At 40.8% G+C, this 21,755-nt stretch overlaps 1 protein-coding gene across 5 annotated transcripts in view; it reads left to right on the top strand.

Annotated features, from left to right (window-relative positions):
- Palld (palladin, cytoskeletal associated protein) overlaps positions 1 to 21,755 on the top strand; it is a 407,054-nt gene that overhangs the window by 186,224 nt on the left and 199,075 nt on the right. For all 5 annotated transcript variants that reach the window (XM_060381838.1, XM_060381835.1, XM_060381836.1 and 2 more), the window contains 3 exons: positions 10,536 to 10,714; positions 18,582 to 18,648; positions 19,940 to 20,045. In XM_060381838.1, coding sequence (XP_060237821.1) covers positions 10,536 to 10,714; positions 18,582 to 18,648; positions 19,940 to 20,045 — 352 coding nt within the window. The remainder of the gene's footprint in view (positions 1 to 10,535; positions 10,715 to 18,581; positions 18,649 to 19,939; positions 20,046 to 21,755) is intronic.

The raw sequence follows: 21,755 nt of genomic DNA, 5'->3' as shown, positions 1-21,755 counted from the left end.
TTGGCTGATGGAGCCGACACCAATGAAAGCTCATTTGGAGAAGTGAAAGATAGGAAGAAAGGCCTCTTGAATAGCAAAAGAGCCACCATTTTGGAAAGCAGTGTGAACGGACCTTGTTTTTGTTTTTTGTTTTTTTTTTTTTGGCCCCTGTTGCTATTTTGTTTCTTCCTCCTTTACCTCTGTCATGAGCAGCTAGTAGCAGCAGCCTTAAGGCAAGAAACCAAACTAGAGGAATTTTAGATGAAACATCCTTCACTTTGTGGAGAAAGATGTTCTCCCACAGAGGAAGGGATCTGTGCTGGTGCTGTTGCTTATCATCAGGCGTAGACGTACAACTGGGCTCTGAGAGTCCCCACAGGAACTGCAGTTTGGTTTCAGTAATTGCAGAGTTGAAGACACCAAGAAGAGCCAATGTCCCTTCCTCAGTTTTGGCTTTGGGCCCTTTAGGTTTCTTAAGTCTGAGGTAATCACTGTATTTCGATTGACAAGTTCCAAGAGCATACATGATTGACAGAAGTGTCTAAGAAAACATCTCCCATTTTATCCCCTTTGGAATGTCATCCAAGTTACAACAATAGCTAATAAGTACCTGCCATAGCTCTAGCAACAAAATAGCTGAGTAGGCATCTCTCGCTGTTTTTATGGGTGTGATGTCTCATTCCCAGGCTCTGTAATCCATTTCTTCCCCACTTTGAGGACTTGGAAGCATTTAGTACAAATTTTCAGTGTAGCTTTGAAGTACAACTTGTTGGGTCATGCTGACTTAGTTGTGTGCTTACGCAGAGTAGTGGTGAGAGTGAACAGATTTTTTTTTTAAACTAACAGGTGTAACAAGAAAAGTGTGTAATTGAATGACATGGCGGGGGAGGGGGCTTTGAGAATCTTACCCATCACCTACCACACCCTTATATTTAAAATTTATGCCAGGTACTAAATGTCACTCTCACAGAATGAGATGGGATCTTGGTGATAATTCAGCTCACGTTTTCCCAGAATCCATCTCCCACAATACTGGCCCCTCAGCATGCCTCTCAAAGCACATGCTTCACAGTCAAATGCGACTGAGAATGACTCCTGCCATATTTCCCTCATAGAAAGACTGAATATTGGCTCAGTCTGAGCTCTAGGAAGTCCTGTAATAAAGACGGATGTGTAGTTTTTTTGGACCTGGTGTTTTGTAACTGTCTCTGGCTACAGAACTTCCAGTGTGACTGGTCAACCTGCAGGAGAAGTAGGTTCTTGGGACCCATTGGAGGACACACTAGCTAAATGCGTCTCAGGTTTCACAATGTAGAAAAGGAAAGAGAGAAGGATGGGATCACGCTGACCTTGTCGTGAGAACCAGGGCTGCTACCTCTCTGCACTGGGTCCTCTCTGCTGCACCACTGGTGTGGAGACTGTTAGAGGCAAGCTAATATTTGAACATCTCTGGCAGCATAATATTTGGTATAGATTTAACTTGAGTGTTTTTATAATTTTTTGTAAGGATAACAATGAAATAAGGCTATGCTCATAATGTGCAGCCACAAAACCATCATGCACGCACAGTCAGAACAAAATAAAATCTTTTTTAAACTTTAATCTTACGTGAGTTGTTCCAGTCCTTTTTTGTTATTTGGTTTCCTTGTTGTTCTGTTTTGTTTTTATTTTTTCCTTCCCCCCCCCCAGGAGATAAAGTGAATATTGAGAAAAGAATTGCTAATCATGAGTTTGGTTTAGGTTTATAATCTATCTTATCCCATTTTCGTGAGCTTTGAATTTCAAAAAGCCAGTTGGTTTATTGGTCCCTTTTGGATGATCAGGTTAAAGTACATCTGTTGTCCACATAGATTTAGCTATTGCCCTTCAAGCTAAGCAATCGTGAAATTATAGCCATAGTAAATTTAAACAAGAACTCGTTTCAGTCCAGTCAGCCCATAAATCCACGTGACAGAATAAACAAGGTACATCTTGTGGTTAACATGAGCACATGTGAAAAATTCAGAAATCTTTGGTGGCAAGACAAACATTGCTCCATAAAAACGAATTGGTGTTTAGCTGAGGATGTACAAACTGCAGTGCTTACAGATGGTGATGGCCTCCCTGTCAGTTCAGGCCTAAACTAGGCTCGTGCTGGGCCTAACTTGCCATTTGGTTTTGTGCGTCTCCAGTTCATGGCAGAGCCCTACCGTTCCTTAAGGAGAATGGGTCAGTGGGATCTTTCTGGGGTTTTCCTTCTCCTCATTTCATTTTCACTGGAATAGTGTTAAAGAAGTGGGGTTTTTAGTTTTCTTCAGATCTGACCGTGAAGGAAGCGTAGGGATAGAGTTCAGCTCAGCACTCAGCTTGCTCCCTGAGCTTATCATTGGCACACCTTTGCAGAGAAATCATTCCAGGAACCAATGAAGGTAATGAAAAAAAGAAACATTTGAAAAAGAAAAATCAAGAGGCATCTTTTCAGCATAACATTACTTTCCCATGAACACAAAATGTCAGAGATGAAAACATAAAATCTCTACTGTTTTCAAAAGTTCTTACTCCATCCACATTTCCCTGTTTCCATTAACTGGTTTCTTTGATTTGCCACTTTGCTCAGCAGCGTTAGAAAACATTAGTCAAGATCCGCCAGTGAAGCTTTTTGCCTTTTATAAATCAGGTTTTTTTTCATTTTAAAAGCCACGTGTTTAAAATGTGGCACACACAAAAAAATTTCTGTGATGTGTAGTTGCGGTTCCATAAAATGAAAAAATGGTCAGAAGAAACTGCTGTTCATAAAATCTCTATATCTTGCTAAATAGTAGCATTGGGATGGAATTAGCAGTCAGCTCCTGGCCAAGTGATGTTGCATGTGAATTTAACATAGGTCGTTAGTACGTTACAACTGGAAAGTATGCGTTACGCTTTGTGGGTGTGTTCGGTGGTTCCTCTTGTTTTATCAGTTGGATTTATTCTCATAAAAGTCAACATTTGTAGCTCTCTCATGGAGAATCGGAGTGCCCTGAGCATTTACAGATGGATACCGCCGCTTACACTCCGAGCCCCACTGCCAGTTGCTAATAGAAAAGAAAGACTATTCAGGGAGATAAATGATTATGTTTTCTTCTACCAACCAAAGATGGAAAGGATGGGCAGTTCTGAGGGACAGCTGTTTGCTCAGAAGCGGCTGTAGTCACCTGACTTTATTCCCCCTCTGACCCTTTCTGAGCTCTACCTGAGTAAGTCCAGGGCTGCAAACGGATACCATTGAATTCACAGCAGATCAAAAGTTCCCCTCAACCTCACTTTGGAATACAGAAAGTGAATGATGAAATAGGGAACTTTTCTATGTAAAACACCTTCTTGGATTTCAATCCAATCACTTGCTGCCGCTGCCATCTTTCGAACCTTGGATAATTGACATAATCTCATTTTTTAGGTTAGAGTGTGCTGGCATTCCTAGGTACTGAGAAGCATTGTGCAACAAAAAGAAATATATACATAAAAACTTCACTCAAAACTTAGGCCACAATTAAATACACTTTCCCATAGAGCTTTAAATTCTCCAGTTCTTTTTCCTATGTTCTATGTCCCTTATGACCAGAAAGAGAGAATTGTGAACTCTGTCCACATTATCCTCTTTTCAGTATGTTGGTTTTAACCAAAGTCTTCTATCTAAAGCAAGTTTTTAAATCTGTAAGTATAAATTTATAACCATTTTTTCAGAAAGACTTTTGAAGCAGTCTCTGCCTAGAAGGAAGCCAAGCTCCTTAGATGCCTCTAGCTGGCCTTTCTCCTCCATTCGCCTCTAGATGGGTTAGTGGCTAGCTGTGTTCTCAGGCACTCATTGGGAGCTCAGGTACAGCAAGCCCCTTGGCGAATGAATAAATAACTGCTGAATGAACTAATGAATGAGTGAATGAATGTGACTCTAGAACCTAACCCTATACATTTTACTTCCAACTGATGCAAGGTGATTATCGCACCCCGTTCATGGCCTTGCAGTCTGACAGCCGGTGGCACCAGGTTTACCCACACACCCCCACCCTTCGTTCTTTTGTAGGGGGATTTAGCACACACAATAATTTTTCAAGGTTGGCTTCTCCAGTTTCCCTGGACTCCCTGTTGTGCTGCAACTCCCTCAATGCTGTGCAGCTGCACCAGAGGTTAGAAAGTGGGAATCAGGAAACTTTGTTAAAACACGTTTATATCCAGAGTTGAAAACTTGATGAAAGATGGAGATGAAAGCAAGGTGGGAAACGGCATGTTGGGGATTATGCAGATTTAATTGTCTGTGATCCTCTTTTTCATTACTGTAGATAAATAAGAGTCAGTTGTATCTAAAACTATGATAATGACTTCACTCCGAGACTGAGATAATTTCTTATATACAATGAGTTCTTACATGCAGTGAGGTCTTACGTGCAAAACACCTGAGATGTAATAGCCATCGATAGATATTAACTTTTCCCTGTTTTCTGACTATATTACTTTTAAGGATTATCATTGAAAAACTACTATGTCCCCTCTTCCTTATCACTATAAGATTTGTATTTGTATGTTTTAATAATTTCTTATTTAGAAGTTTTTCAAAGTGTGGCTCAGCATGTGGGCAACACCTGTAACCCCAGTAATAACAAGTTCAAGTCCAGCCTGGGCTCCAGATCAAAACTGTGTCTCAAAAACAAAGTAGATGGCTCTGTGGGTAAAAGTGCTTGCTGCACAGGCGTGGGGACCTGAAACTTGAGTCCGTGCACTCGTGAACTTGGCACAGCGGCAGCATCTGCAACACCAGTGCTGAGGTGACAGAGACGGGCAGATCTGCAAAGCTCGTTGGCCATTCAGTCTAGCCCCATGATGAGCTACAGGTTGAGGGAGAGACCCACTCAAAGACTAGAGAGCCAGAGAGAAAACACCCAGCCTACATAGCATGCATCTGCACACAGACAAGACACATGTGAACATATATACTACAGGTAGCATATGGAGAAGAAAAGAATTTGTTAGCTGAAGGAAACTCCCAAGTGTGTTCAAATTTGGAGATATTAAGACTTTAATTTTCCAAGGTGTTGTCTAATATATTACTCACTAGATCAATTACCTCTCAGAATTCAAATTTAGAAGAACAGGAGAAGTGGAAGTTTAACCCAGTATACTGTTTGTTAGACAAATTACATGTTTGCATCCAGGCTCTGCGCCCAACCAATGGACTTTGACTTTCAAGAGCCAGAGGAACAGGAAAAACAGAGACTGTGTTTTCTAGAAAGAGACCAGGCTGATGATGGCAATCATGTGTCACTTAAAGCTTTGACTTCATCTGCTTTGTAGTCTGCCCAAACAGCTCTGCTGAGGCTTCTGATCCCTTACATCATTCTGATTGATTAGTGATATCTGTCACGGAGGAAGCAAGCCAATGACACTGCCTTGGCCGTGCTTTATTACCATGCCAACACTGGTTTTCTTAAACCCCTCTAGCAATGAGAGTTTAATGTGGGAAAAACTTTAGGAGGTCAGCATTTGATCAACAGACCTGACTTTCAACTCCTCTCTACATACTGAGTGTGCTGAGTTCTTTGCCAGGGAGCTGCTAGAATTATGACTTTGTTCAAATGTAACTAAACAAACATGACTACGGTGCATGCCTCATCTAATGAGGGTTGTCAAGACGTCAAAATCAAAGGTTCTTTCAGCTTAGCAAAGAAGGTGGTTTACATCTGCTACAAGCTACATGAAGAGTGGACGCGGCTGATCTCTCCTGAGATGCTCAGTAACTACAGTGTTTTAAGTTTATACTTGTGAAATACACTTCAGTTTGACTTGATCAGAGAGGATAAACTTCTCAACATAAACAGTCTAAAGCAAAACCTATGACACTGATCTGACTTACACTATTTGTTCAGCCCTTTCATCTTTTATATACTTGTTCCTTTATTAATTCACCGGCAGTGGTCCAAGTTTTGAAATGTCAGCTATTGTGAGGCTAACAGGCCAGGACCTTATTGCAATTAAAAGTTAGTTTGTCACTGGGGAGGCTGAGGTAGGAGATCTCCCAGTTGAAGGCCAGTGAGGGCAGCATTGTGAGACCCTGTGGAAAATAAGCGAGAGGGGAAGTAGAGAAATTGGAGATCATTTATACTTACAGTTCACACAGCCATACCACAAGAAAAACCAAGTCAGCTCCCAGGCCAGGGCAGGGAAACTATGCATGGAAGTCAGTATTACAATTTCTATAAGAAGGATAGAAATAGAGGGAAGAATGAGCCAACTGATAATTAGCCCATTTGTATGAATCAGTGGGTTCTGAGGCACAGGGCCTGTCCCTATTTTTCAGCACCTGGCTGAGGGACCATGAGAGCAGGTAAGCATGTGGTGGCTCTGAGTGACAGCCCAGTGGAGAATGTGACAGAAGCAAGCATTCTGGGTTTCTTGGTTTGCATGTGAAAGTCATGCTTACAGGCCAGTTTCAGATTTCTAGGTATGGCTGACTCTGGAAAGGACAATCTCCTGATGGCCACCCCAGATGCCAAAGCAGCAGAAACCCAGAAAATAAAGGTGTGTTTAAGCACCTTTAGCACACCAAACACTCTGCTAAAGCGAAGAGAATACATTAAAAAGACCAAGGCATAAACCCAGAAGAAACTTATATTTAGTAGGATAGGGAAACACAGGAAGAACTGATTTCAATCTATTATGGACAGCTGAGTGGGAGGCACGTGCCTGTGGCACAGACACTTGGGAAACAGAAGCAGGAAGATCGGGAGTTCAGGGCCAGAATTGGGAAATATGAAATTGACACAGTGAGTTGAGACCAGCCTGGTACAAAAGAGCCCATCTTAAAGATCTTACCTCCTAAAAAAAGTGTGTGTGTGTGTGTGTGTGTAATAATACATGTCTCTAATATGGAAGGCTAAGTAATATAGTCTTAATAAAAACAATGTCTATTGTTGCAAAGAAAGCATTTATCTTACTCTTTCTGATATATGAAATATAAACTCTTTACGGTATATTTCAACTATATGTATTGTGAGTGGAGGTTTTTTTTTTTCTTTTATTCTGGTACTTATCTTTAATACATTATAATCTGTCTTTTTAAAATGCAAGTTCTATGGAATTAATATTCTAGAAAATCTCATGATATGCATGTGGGATTCTGGTAAGTGCTTATTGAGAATCCCATGATCTATTAAGTGTGGTAAATGCTAGATCAGAGACCATTAAACAGTATTTTTCTTCAGGCCTTCTCAGAGTATTTGATGAGAAAAGTGAATCGTAACCCTCAAAGGCTGAGTATGAGGTAATGTGTGACAGTCACAGACCAGCATGGTGTGGTTCATAGACGATCAATAATAAATTGCTCTAAATGCATTTTTTTTGCAATCAAGAGCTAGTTCATATTAGTGATTAAGTATCAAGAGGGAACAGAAATGATTCCAGTCATGGTGAGTTAGGTTGGTAATCCTAGTACACTCAAGAGGCCAAGACAGGAGGATCACTGTAAGTTCCAGGCCAGCCTAGGCTGCACAGTGAGACCCTGTCTCAAAAAAGAATCAGAAAGAGAAAGCAAAGGGGAGCATATGGAAGAATTTGGAGGGAAGAAAGGGAAGGGGGAAATAGAATCAAAGTATGTTATAGTGTGTATATGAAATTATCACAAAAAAAACCATTATTTTGTACTAATAAAAAAAGTAGACCATTTTCTAGGTAGGAAAATAAGACATACATGCATTAGACATTGAGTAAAGATAGAAGAAAGTAATACAGAAGATAGAAAAGCCTAATGGTGAGTAGGGCTGGAGAGATGGCTCAGCAGTTTAAAGCATCTGCTGTTCTTGCGGAGGATCCAGGTTCAGTGGCCAGCACCACACTGTACCTCACAACCACCCCTAACTCCAGTTCCAGGGAAGCTGACACCCTCTTCCGGCCACCATATGCATGAATCGTGCACATGGTACACATACATTACACTCACACACACAAACACTCATACATACAAAATAAATAAACCGTTTAAAACGCAGTAAGTGATCAAACGTCAAATAAGTGAGGTGATATTAAAAGTGTTTAAGTACCAATAGGAAGAAAACAAAAGAACTGAGAATGTGCCTACATACAAGAGACCAGAGATGTGAAGCACAGTTGGCTTGGAATGGAGAATCAAGACTCGCTGGTACAGGTTAGCACTAGGTGTATTAGACCCGGACAACTAGGGTGTATTAGACCCGGACTTAAAAGTTCTATTCCAGTGAAGCACTCAGGGATCTTTGGATGAGGGTCAGGATTCTGTATGTCTAACCAACTCTTTCCAGGTGGTGCTGAGGCAGCTGTCTCAAGGTCAGAAACAAAATCAGGCTCTGGGGAACTTTGCCTAGAAAGTCCAGAAAGTGAGTTTCGGCGCTGGACAGTGTATTGCAACTCCTTCCCTACCCCATCACCATAAAGCAAAAGCAGCCACAGGCAATACATAAATGAATGAATGTGGTTATGTTTAAAATATATATAACACTTTATTGACTCCAAAGTTTGAGGTTATTATAATTTTCAGTGTCACAAAATATTATTCTTCTTTTGATTTTTCTTCCCTCTCAGCCATTCAAAAATACAAAAAGCAGGATTTTGCTGGCAACCATGTTAAAACTGTTTTGCAGGCTGTAAATTTGCGGAGTTCGAGGGTGAGATTCTGCACAGACTTTTGTAGCTGGCAAACTCCTCCCGATGAGGTACATCTACTCCCTGGATATCATCGTGTTCTTAGACCTCCCCATACCTTTCCATGATTCATCTTCCCTTAATAGTGGGTTTATATCTTTTTCCTGGAAGCCAAAACTACCTAAAACCAGAACAGACACACAAACTCCACATTAGTTTCAGAGGTTACCAAACAGGATTCAGTGCCTTTGTTTAGACAACACTCAGCAGTTCTGTGGTCAGTGGAAGCTTTGTTGAGCAAGCCTTTGGCTTGGCCTTGGAGAAGGGATTGTTTGTAATGAGGATTAATGCAGAAGGTCAGAAGACAATTAATTCCAAGGAAGGGAGAGTGTCAGAATGGTAGGACAGTAACCCTTGAGGTGATATAATAGTGAGTCCCTGGAATATTTGACAGAAACAGAGGTTTAGCATAAAAAGAACAATAGAAAATAAGGCTAAGGTGAGGTCGCTAGGAAACCAATCAATTACGGACCCGAAGTTTAAGGAGTGACAGTTGGAGGAAATTCAGGAGCATGATGACACAAAATTTATTATTTATCAAAGACAGGGCCATCAGGCTAACATCGTGCTTACTGTGAGCAGCTAGCTGGACTCTGGCTGTGGAAAGAGGGAAGAGTGGGATGAAGCATGGCTTTAAGCTGTGTGGATCTCTGAGACTTCCTGCAAAGAAGAACAATCACACTGTGTTCCAGAATCAAAGACTCCCCCTTTCTGTCACTCCAAAATGATACGAGCCATATTACATAAAACGGTGCATGGTATTGGCTCGTTATGTTACAGTCTTTAATTCCCTAAGTCATGGCTATCCTTTTGTAAGTATTCACATGTGGTTTTTAATATGGCTTCTGGGATTAGTGCTCTGAGAATTAGCAAGCGCCTTTGTTTTCAAATTAAATATAGACCTACACCCCGTAACTCCAAATAAAAAAGTAGTCCCCAATGTCACCATGTTTTCACAAAAGGATGCCAAGCCCATAGAGTTTGACAGAATATAACTCAGAACCAATTTCCTAATATTACTAATAGCTGAATGGAAAATAGAGTTCCAGACTCTCCAGACTTAGTTTATACTAGCACATTCCTCTGTGTTTCTTTAAAAGCATACCTCACTAGCAGGTTTGAGGGTAACGTATGTTTTGTTTTTATTTGACTTGTTTTGTTTTATGAAAAGCAGTCAACTGCTATTAGGTTGAGGAGCAAGGGAAATAGAAAGACTGTGGAATGGAACCTTTGTCAATCAGCTCCAAACTCCACCATTTGGGAAAAGAAAGTGCTGACTAGCAAGAATGAATTACAGCTCAGTTGCTCCCTCTCTCCATCTTGGAGAGCAAAGTCGTCAGCTAGAAACTGTTTTAAGTATCAAAAATGTGAAGGCATTCGATCCTTTACTTCTCGGAGCTTAGAAGTCTTGCTAGTCAATAGAAATTCCATTAATGACTGTGTTTCCTGAGCACTGCAGATAGTTTGAGCATGAAATTTATATTTCTTCTTTGCTCTTCCTTACATAAGAATAATCGGTAAAGTTATAATGATCATGGATAGGAGTCCTTCATTATAAAATATGTTGTAAGACACTTTGAGGTCTTTTCCCTTGATTTTGTAACCAAACACTTTTTATGAATTCAACATGATTGCTAATTTTAAGGTTACTAAAGTGTGCAAGATGTTTTGCAAAAGAAAATCTTTGTGGGGTAGATGTGTCTAGTCGCTAATTTCACAGGCTGGGTTCCATTTCCATGACTAACACTGACCCAGATCTTTCATCGAGCAAGCATCTTCTAGCACGGCATGAGGCTTGCTTAGTCTCCTGCCACTGCTTCATCGCTTCGCATACCCATCCTCAGTCATACCCCTGTCCTCTGTTGGTCCTGCAGATGGTTCTGTGAGGGGAAGGAACTGTACAACAGTCCCGACATCCAGATCCATTGTGAGGGTGGGGAGCTGCACACCTTGGTCATCGCTGAGGCCTTTGAGGACGACACAGGTCGCTACACGTGTCTGGCTACGAACCCCAGCGGCTCAGACACCACATCAGCAGAGGTGTTCATTGAAGGTAAGGAGCGGGTGGAGGGTGGAGGGTGAATGGTCTTCTGCTGTCCTCCAGGCATCCTTACACCCAGCAAATACAATGTTTCAATCTAAACAGTGCTGGGATGGTGTGGGTTAAACCTCATTTCTCCTGAGAAAATCTCCAAGAACAGCCCTGACACTTAGGTGTGCCTTAACTGTGTCTAAGGCCAACACTTGCTCCTTTTTGTCTTCACCACATATACAGCAATTTATTTACAGTATACAGCTTTTCCCCCCTCAAGTACATGAAGTATGGAAAGTGATAACTGTATCATCCAAAGTTATAAAAGGTTTAGTGAGTCACTCATGGAAACGAGAAGTGATGGGTATTTTGAAATGTTTCCATTTTTACTAAATTTGAGCATTGAGCTTTTTGTTGTTGTTAAGATTCCCTCATTTCCACCAGTTAACCATGAACTTGAATGAGTTGATGGGGATGATTTAAGTGGTTTGAGAGAACTGGATGCTTCTATTGTTCAATCATTAGTCTTTTTTTTTTTTACTTGCTTAATAATCAGCATTGCTTTTTTTTTTTAACTTTTATTAGTTACACTTTATTCACTTTGCATCCCCTCATAAACCCCCCTCCTCCCCTCCTAATCCCACTTTCTCTCCACCTTCTTCACGCATGCCCCTCCCCAAGTCCACTGATAGGGAAGGTCCCCCTCTCCTTCCTTCTGATCTTAGTCTATCAGATAGATCTCATCAGGAGTGGCTACATTGTCATCTTCTGTGGCCTGGTAAGGCTGCTCCCCCCTTAGGGGGAGGTCATCAAAGAGCAGGCATTAGTCGTTTTTTTAATGAGACCAAACTTTATGAAATTAGAAAGCTTGACTACCAAAGTATCATAGTTTAGATAATATAATTATTTTTGTATCAGTATCGATATTTTTAAATAATTGGCAGTGCTTAAACACCACACTTCTCAGACTGGCTTTAAATCTACAATGGCTATCCTGTAAATCACTTGCTTCTTAAAATAATAGTTAAAATTTTGAACAAGCATGCAAATACTTGGGGTCTCTACTAGACTGATCTTCAATTTCCAGCTATTAAACTATTCCATTACTAAAGCAAAGGAAATAAGGTGTGAACTCTTGTCTAGAGCTCCTTCAAGAACTAAGGGTAAAAAATAGTTTTAAAAGTAACAAGTACTATTGACTAAAAACTGGTACCTTTTCTTTTGAAAAGGCTTTCTACTTTGCATTTGTGTTAATCAGAAACCTCTAGCAACCTTCTCCTCTTACAAAAAAGCAAACAGCTCGAGGGTAATACCTATCTCTCATATGGCCCTTGTAAGGCTGGCACACAAGCATGCAGATAAATTTATTTAAGCTTCGCTGTTAGTCCTTTCAGGCATTTTTCTCATTTCCATTTTTCAAATGAGAAACAGACCCAGAGAGATTGAGAGGGCTCCTCCAATTTAAAGGCCGTGTTCTTAGCCACTCCATCATACATGAAGCAAATTTTTCACTTCGCTTCATAAGTGAAAAATTAATGACAAAAGACTTATCATTTTCTAATGAGTTATTAATAAGTGTCACTGTTGGGTAAGCTCTGCAGTGAATTTCTTGTCGCATTCTAGAACACTGTGGAGGAGTGTAGATTCTCTTTGCATATCTGTTCATTCATAACACCTTAATATGCAATGCCTCCTTTGCTTGGAGGCTTGTTAGAAAAATGTGCATTTTTCTTTACCAATGCTCAGTTTTCTCATGATGCTTACTAAACTCTCTTAATGCCCCTGGTCATTCGGTTTTTGTTTTTGTTTTTTTTTTTTTTTTTTTGTGAGTTTAGATAGTATGCAGCCTTCAATAGATTGAAGGGAGGGTAAAGGAACTAGGCAAAGCAAGATAAGGAGTCAATGAAATTCATCTTCTTAAGAATAACATAAAATACTACAGAAACTTGTTAACACTGACCTTGTTAAATGTGGATAAAAAAATTTTAAGTGAGTTTTTTTTTTTAATGTATATTTATCCCTGCGAACAACAAAGACATGAATGAGAGTTAAGGTCAGACACATGGTTATAACAGTCTCACTGTGAGACTGAAGTAAGAAATTTGCATTCACTAATTCCAGCCCTGGTTAGATTCAGGCCTTGCTCAAACTAATTCCTTGCTAATTCCTCCTTAGCAAGGAATCACTAGAGGACTACCAGAAGCAAAGAATTTGTAGCGCTTTAAATATCAATAAAAAAAATAATAATTCTGAATGTTTCCAAACCTACTAGTTGAAAATTCTCCAAATCCCTCTTTGGGGCCCCACGAGACAGCAGAATGGGTAGGGACACTTGCTGTCAAGTCTGACAATCTGAATTTGGGACCCACGTAGTAGAACAGACTCTCATGGGTTTCATCTTAACCTCCACATATGTGCTGTGGCGTATGTACCATCATGAGTGTGCATATGCACAGACAATAATAATAACAATAATAAAATTATGAGTAGATAGTTGAGAAAACAAATTTAAGGGGTTAAATAATGATCCTCTCTCTCTCTTTCTCTGTGTGTGTATGTGTCTGAATGCTTGCATGTTCACCAGAGTCAAGGATTCAAATGCAGGCAATCTGACTTTTCTTTAGTGTTCCAGAATAAAAAGGAAATTATTATTATTATTATTATTATTATTATTAGGTTTGCTATAACCCTGGCCTTGCTCTGCTTTCATGGCATTTTTCAGGTTACGGTGAAGTTTCTTTTGGCCATCCTCACATGTATGTTCAATAACTGCTATGAAACAGCCACTGATCCCAACACAAAACTCACATTAGTGAACACAGAGCTGTTCTGAAGTTCACACTCCAGAAAAAGAAGAGGAATGGCCCAGGAAAATCCTTAAAAAAATAAAAAAAAAAAAGAGCCAGCTAATGGGGGTGGATAAGTGGAAAACCACTCTGAAGATGTGATATTTGATTTAAAACCAGCAGAGAAGAGTAGGAAAAACTGGGAAAAGGGTGCTCCAGGTAGCAGGAACACATGCAAAGGTCCTGGTTGAGGAAGGCCAGAAGGACAAAAGAACCAAAGGATTCTAAGGTACCTGGATCTCATCAGCCAGGAGACAGAGACAAAAGTAACTTAGAGGTGATGAAAGGGTTTGTTTTAGCTCAAAATTCCAAGTTTCAGTCCATTATTTCAGCAAATTCAAGGTCGCAGGGACTTGAAACTAGTCACATGATATCCAGTCAAAGAGCAGAAAGAAGTGAATGCTTGCAGGCTTCATATTGTTTAATTTGCTCTTCACACTTAGTCTAAGATCCCCTGCCTAAGGAATAGTGCCCTCCACAGTGGGCTGGGTCTTCCCAAGTCTGTTAACGTAATCAAGACCGTCCTCCACAGACATGCCCACAGACTAACCTAATCTAAACAATCTCTCACTGTCCTGCAGAGCATACATTGTCTCAGTTTGAAAATTAAAAGTAACCATTGCCAGAGGAAAAGGAAATGGTTTCAGGAAGGAGGGATTTGCCAGCACAGTCCATTCTGAGAAGTCAGATGAGCTCAAGGAGGAAATCTACTGACATTAGCAACACTGGGCATTGTTGGTGATTTTAGCAAGAGAGAGTTGGGAAGTCAGGTGTCAGAGTTGAAATAATTTCACAAACTATGGCAGCAGTAGCAGATATTGGATGGTTGTTTGGGAAGTTTTGCCAAGTCACCAGCAGACATATTGGCAGAATCTGGAAAAGAGTATGAGGTCAGAAAGGATAGTTTGTTTGCAGTTTCTTGTCAAGCAGGAGTTACAGGAATATGTTTATATGCTGATGAAAAGTCATAATAAAGGGAAAAGTTAGATTATGCAGAAAAGAAGGAGATCAAGATATAAAGTCTTTAAGGGGTAAGGAGAATATGGCTCCCACGTGTACAGGATGGGGAAAAGAGGTGCCCCTCCTGGCCTAGATAGTAAAGGAATAGTCTCAAGAATATGTAAATAGGAAAGATAAGCAACAAGTGAAATAAATCTATCCCAACTTTACACCACTTCCTCCTTCCATTGTAAAATGAATTATAGGGATTGGTATAGCTTTAAGAACTCCGTAGAGGGTGGGGGCTCTGAAATGTGGGGTGAAGGCATCTGGATTGAACCAGACCTTGTGGGCATAAAGAATGTGAATCAGGAGGAGAGGGCAGAAAGTCAGCATCAGAAGATGGGAGGTGGACAGGAATGCAAAGGAGAGATGGAAGGAGCCAGGCACTGCTTGACATGAGTCTGTATTCACTTGATGCTAAGTAGCCAGGCTAGCGAGGTTTGGAAGTATGCCATGATGTTGCATGGGCCAATGCTCCTTCTGCTCTGATGAGGTCTAGTCCCAAATGCCAGACCACTGCAACATCCAATGTCTGACATCAAATGGATAGCCAAGCACATTTTCCTTCTGATAAATTGGACAATTTATATAGAGAGCCTGAAAGAGTCTAAGGATATCTTAAGCTGTTTTTCATATTATATATTTTAAAATAATTTTCTAGTATTTTTAAAAAAGTTAATGGATTGCTCTGTGACCTTTAACACCTTTAATAGTGGCTCTGTGCCTCAAATTAAGAGCACTGTCAGAATAGAGGGAATCAGTCCTAAAGCAATGTCTGGCATGTGATGCTGGCTGTTCTGAAGATCACAAAAATAGTATGTTCCTTAAAAAAAATAACTAAAACAATACAAATGCACACACGCACATACACAACACACACACACAGGACATAAAATCATGCATGCCCTGACCGCCCTTTGATATTTCTCTGTGTGTATGTATGTGTTGCTGGGAACTGAAGTCAGGGCTTCACTCAGGTTAAGCATGCACTTACATGCACTTACCATGCACATACACATACACCACCAAGCCATACCTCCAACCCAGTAGTCACTCTTAGTATGTTGACATTTCTTATCTTTCTCCTGCGTGTCCTTCACTTTAAATAGTCTTTGCACCTGGTTTGCTTGTTTGTTTGTTTTTAGGTTAAATTATTGTCTTCCCAGGTTTCAGCCCAAACCAGGAACATTTCTTACCAGTAGATAACACACAGGGACAGGTTTGCTAAGGGAGGAAGGACTTGCCTTCAGGTGAAGGAAAGGAAATTGCTGGCATTGTGAAGATTTGGTCTGTTACAGCCTGCCACAGCTGCTTTGACACCTGAGACAGAAGGTGACATTGACATTCCACAAGGGTTGGGTAGGTGCAGAAAACACTCCAGGGATTCTAATACTTTTAACTATCTTTCTCTGAAGAGCAATTGCAAAAAGAAAGAAAACTGTTTTAGTTTTTTGGGGGGGTTTTGTTTGTTTGTTTGTTTAATCTGTCTGTGTAAGGACAAACCCAGGGTCTTCTATGGATTAGTCAGGATTTCTACATCTGTATTATAGTTACAATCCTTGAAAGTCTGTCTGTCTAAGATAAGATTTCCTTTTGTAGCCCAAGCTGCCATTGAACTCCCAAGAATCCTCCTGTGCTAGGATTTGAGACCAGTCCTGTATCACAGATCCTGGCTCTGGTTCCTGCTGTAGGGTTTGTTATTGTTGTTCTCCAGCCAGGGTCAGACTAATAAGAAGTCCAGATACACTTTAAATTCAAGGCTATCCCTCTGCCTCAGGCTCCCAAGTGCTGGGACTAGAAGTGTAAACCACCACACCCAGTAACAATGATCTTTTAGTAGGGCTGGCGAGATGGCTCAGCAGGTAAAGGCACTTGTCACAAAAGGCGGGCAACAAGAATTCAGTCCCCAGAACCTACATAAAAGAGAGGATGACAAGAACGGATGCTGTTGGAAACTAACTCTGACATGTGCACCATAACATGTGTACACCCTCACACTATGTTTATTAAACAGGACTGACTTTTGAAATAGAAATCAGCAGAGGAAAAGATTTTTCTTACAGGCTAGAAACGTTTGGAGTTAGGTGAACATAGCAGGTTCTCTTCCGTATTTCTCACCACTCTGAGACTGCCTGCAACCACTCCGTAGGACTTTGCTCCCCTTAAAACCAATTTTATGGTTCCAATTAAGCTGGTATCTGTGAATAGCCCAGCCCATGCTGATAACAGTCTTTCTGGGTAGTTCCTGGGCCTTCCCTGCTTATCCCCTCCCACCTCCTCATTAGAATGAAAGCTTCCTCCTCCCTCTAAAACCTGCTTCTGCTGTTTTGCCTATGTACCCCTCCCCCAGTGCCCTGCCAATAAACTCCAGGCCCTCAACTCCAGCACTCCACACCTGCCTTATTTATCTATCTGGCCTCAATTGCTGCCTCTCCAGCATGCTGCCTCCTTTCTTCTGCACACACCACTCCCTGTGGCCAAACAAGTCTTGCAATTCCCTAATGGCATGCCCTCATTCCAGCAGAGGCTAAAGGCCAGCTCTGGACAAGCATAGAATGAAGCACTCTAAGGAATCCAGACATGCACAGCCTAGAAGGTCACCGGGGTAGGGCATGGGGGTAGAATTCAAAAAACATGGTGCAGCCTGTCACCACCTGGAAAGTTACCTACCGGCTTGGTTCTTCCCCTCCCCCGCCTATAAACTGGGCATAGCTTACTTCTTGGTGAAGTTATAATAGATGATCACAAGCCAATGCTGCTATGAGCCAAGCTGACTGCTGAGTAAATATCAGCTATTGACAGTTCGCTAGTTCCTTTCTTAAGCTACCCTCAGTTCTCAGAGGACTGTAAATTTTCTGGCAGAAGTGACAGGTGACACGCATGCTGTAGACAAAGAGCACCGAGAACTCAGAGAAGACAGCAAAAGGACAGTCCCAAAGGACAGAATCGCCAAGAGTGTGTCCAAAGAAAGCGAGTGGCAAAACTGCAGGTACAAACAAGGAAGCTGAAACGGGGCCAGGCAGGCCGCCTTTTCCCTCCCCTTCATCCTTCGGGAGCCTTCCTTGCTCCCTACTTGGAACTGCAAGCCCACTCCATCCCTCTCACTGCCCACACCCCTCTCCTGCCTCATCTTTTCCCTGATTTGCCATCTAAGGTATTTAGTTCTTGCTCCTCTACCTGTGTGCTCATGGGAAGAGGACTGTACGAGGGTTTGTATATATGCTGAATTTCTCTAGGATCACATCCCACCTCCTAAGCTGTGTTCGTTCAGGTCTGTGGGTCAGTATCATGTGACCTGCAAATGCCAGAGAGTCTAGAAGAAATCATGAAGTCTGTTGAATGTCAGATTCAAGGAGTTCTCTGTGAACTCAGACATCCTCTCGTACTTTAGTGGGAAAGGGGTATGCTGGGAAAAGTTAATCTGACATAAGAGAAGGATGGATTTGTGAGGGAAAGAAATGGAAAGACTTGAGCCTTCATGGCAGCACGGGAGCCAGGTGAAGAACACCCACACTGAAGTAGGAAGTGACAGAACAAACATTCCAAGGGAATTACCTCAGCATGACTGTTTTCAAGGTCAACAAAAGACCTGAGAGACTGACTGCAGTTATAGGCACCATCGCACTCAGAGGAAGGATAGGAAGCTGCTTCTGATTAGCAGTAGTGAAGCCATGTGATCTCCCAAGGTCAAAGTTTAAAGACGTGGGCATTTTTCCACAAAGACACTCACATTTGTCTCATAGTTTTCTAGCCATGTAAAAGGATGACTGAGATGGCCAAAGTGATAAAAATGAAGCTAATAATAAATCCAGCACTGCAAGCAAGCTATTAATAGTACCTTTAAAAGATTATTTTTCTGAAGAAACAACAATAAAAATTGATTTGACACTGAATCATCTTCATTTTCGATGTCTATTTGTAGCACAAGCGAGACTTTGCTCGGTGCCATTCACAGAGGAAGACCGTTGCTCTTGGAGATTCTTCTAGATGCTGGTGCTGCCCACATCCTAACTGTGTCATGATTTTTAATGTCTCCCCAGGAGCCAGTTCAACGGACTCTGACAGTGAAAGCTTGCCTTTCGTATCAAAAGCTGGAGCCATGCCACAGTGAGTGCCTTTGAGTGTGTGTGACAAAGAGGGGTAACAGCTGCTGGGTTTTGAAGCCAGGTGTGCTGGGCTGGGGAAGGTCAAGTGTCCATCAGAGATAGAGTGTATGGAATTGGGACACAATTTTCTACTTCAGATGAGTTTAAATGGCGGGGGTCTGTATTTCATCATCAGTATGCCGACATGAAAGCAAGCTTAAAGGATAGCCACGGGACAAGAGCAGTCACACTGAGAGAAAAACCAGTTAGGCTACTTTAAGGTGAGAATGAGGATCAAAAATGGCTAATTGGGCCAGAAACAGATTTTCCTTTGGATAAAGATCTCCTACTAGTTAGACCTTGCATCTGAAAAGGCCAGAACTTGCTCATCCCTACAGAAAGGGAGTTTACTAACAAAATGTTACTGTCTCCTCGAGTTTACAAAAGTATAATCAAGTCTTCCTGAGTTTGAGAGATAACTCCACTACTGCTGAGATGTGCCATCAAATGTTTTTATTTACTAGTAAATACATAACAGTTATATCTATTAAGAAAATCTAATTTCCCTGATTAGATCCTTATACACTAATTACAAGTACTGTTTTTTAAGACTATAACAATAATTAAAAAATCATATGTAATTTGAAAAATCATGTCCACCCAACATGAGATGATCACAAATGCTAAAGGAGCCTCCTCAGTTGTACACTCTACCTGATTTAAGTTAGAGTTCAAGTTCAGAGACCTCACATTCTCTAGGCCGTAGTGAGCCTGGAAATGGGCTCCACTAGACCTTGCTCTTCCATCCTAATGAAGTCTGAGCACTGAAAGAAGACAAAAATTCTAAGTCACTCTCAACAAAATTAGAAGCCAGCAAAAGGGACAGCTGTTAGCCCTAAAATATACACTAAAACTGAGTTAAATATAGGACCCTAACCATAAAGATGTCAAATATTTGCCAACTGATAAAGACTAGAGCTCTCCCGGTTCTTATTTTCTCTTGGGATCTTTTTAAAAGATAATACCTTAAAATGTTTTTTTCAGTATGAGTTGCCTCTGGTTACTTTTTTTTCATGTGTGTGTTTGTTAAAGTCCATTCTATCCATGCCCTGAGCACACAGCTCTTTTGGCTATCTGTGTTGATGATTTAATTCCAACTTCTGAAGCAAATTTTAACAGAAGTAGACTGAGCCTACAAAATGAAACCCACGTCTTCTGTAAAAATATTTTAAAGAACAAGCACTCATTTTAATAATAGCAATAATGATAATTAATAAAACCTACATCCTAATACTTGCTTCTCTATTTTCCAGAGCTCAGAAGAAAACAACATCCGTTTCCTTGACGATAGGCTCCTCGTCTCCAAAGACAGGAGTGACCACAGCTGTGATTCAGCCCTTATCCGTGCCTGTCCAACAGGTAATTATGCCTCCAGCCCCACAAGGGGCTGAGGTCAAGAGCAAGCAGGCTGCTCCATTTTAGGAATAGGACTTTGATTCTAAGTGATACATTCCCTTGTGATATTTTCTGAGTAAAAACAATGAAAAAGGAAGAAAAACCAATGGTTAATGTTCTCACTTTTGTTCACTAAGAATAATCTGTTATTAAAGCCACACCACCAGTTAGTCAACAACCACATTCACGTAGGAGCCTCTGAGAGGTGTCCTACGCCTTAGCTGTGCTTGACTGTCACCTACTGTGTGTGTCCCTCTCTATCTTTTCATCCAGTTAGCCTATTTCATTAGTTTATTTTAAAAGACCAGGAAAGTTCACATGCCAACAGGAAATTTTCCCACCTCTGAAAGCCAAAGAGTGTGGCTTAGGGAAAAAAAAACCTCAGATTTTTTTGACCTCACTATACTGTTTTTAAATATTGGTTTTAGGTCCGTGCAGGACTGCCTTTTCAAAGAAAGAACAACTACGGGAACTGTAGTGAGTGTACTGTGCAAACATCATCAGTATTATTTTTAATGCTGATTTAAGAGAACATCAAATGCTTATAAATACTTGATATAATGTATATCTTTAAATACAACATTGGTAGAAGGCTTCTCTGACATTCTTGGTAGGTAAATCCGCCCCTAGTTAAGAGATTTGTCTCATGTGTATCCTGGTGACTTCCATCAGCTTTTATTACCCATAATATTATCCATAATAACATACAGCATTACTGCATGCCATGTGCATAGTAACATGTAGAAGATGAAACCAGCAGAGAAGAGAAATTTGGGTTCATACACTTGGGAGAAATCAACAAGGGTAAGTCACCTAGAAATAGCAGCTACGGCAGAGATTACCTTTAAACCACTGAACCAGAGTGACATTTCTAAAATTATCTCTGGTCGAATCCATGGTAGTTTTTGTTCAAGTTTGGCTTTTCTTTATCAACAAGTATTTACTTGAATGCTAAGTGCTATGCTAGGCATTTCATAGAAGAAAGCAGGAGTCATCAGTGTCTACTCCTTCGCAGTTTATAGACAAGATGGGGAGGAGGGGTAGCTTGAGATACTCCTAATATGTCCGAATTTATTGTGAAACATGGAATAGAAAGACATACATTGATGTATAGATGCAAATACGGTAATTATGTGCAGAATACATTTTAAATGGCTTTATTTCTATAGGAATACTGAATAAGGAATCCTGCTTAACAGATGTGAGACTGACGTGTTCATCATTTCTTTCTTGCAGACAGTGAGATGAAAAGTTTAGCAGTTAGGATCCAGAGTAACTGGGTTCTAATCCCAGCTCTACACACTTACTAAAGAGACTTTTGAGCAAATAGCATAACCTCTATGGGCCTAGTTCCTTCATCTGCAAAACGGAAGTGATAATACGAGCAGTCTCTCTGGGGTATTGTGAAGAGCCCCTGAGCTGGTTTTTATATAACATTTCAAACAATGTCTGACCCAGGGCAATACTATAAAAGCATTCGTGTATTCTTTCGATGTCAAAGACGGTGAAAAGTGAGACACAGACCTCCCGAATCACAAGCCAGTAAAAACTATTGCCGGGACAATGAATAAGATCTGTCACTGATATAGTATCTCCACCGCTTCATGATTCAGGTTCATGGTATCGGATTGCTATCAATTTATAAATGAGTAACTGAGGATTACTTAAAAATAT

This window comes from Meriones unguiculatus, chromosome 4 (genome assembly GCF_030254825.1).
Source record: "Meriones unguiculatus strain TT.TT164.6M chromosome 4, Bangor_MerUng_6.1, whole genome shotgun sequence".
Lineage (NCBI taxonomy): Eukaryota > Metazoa > Chordata > Mammalia > Rodentia > Muridae > Meriones > Meriones unguiculatus.
This window is presented reverse-complemented; position numbering and strand designations above follow the sequence as displayed.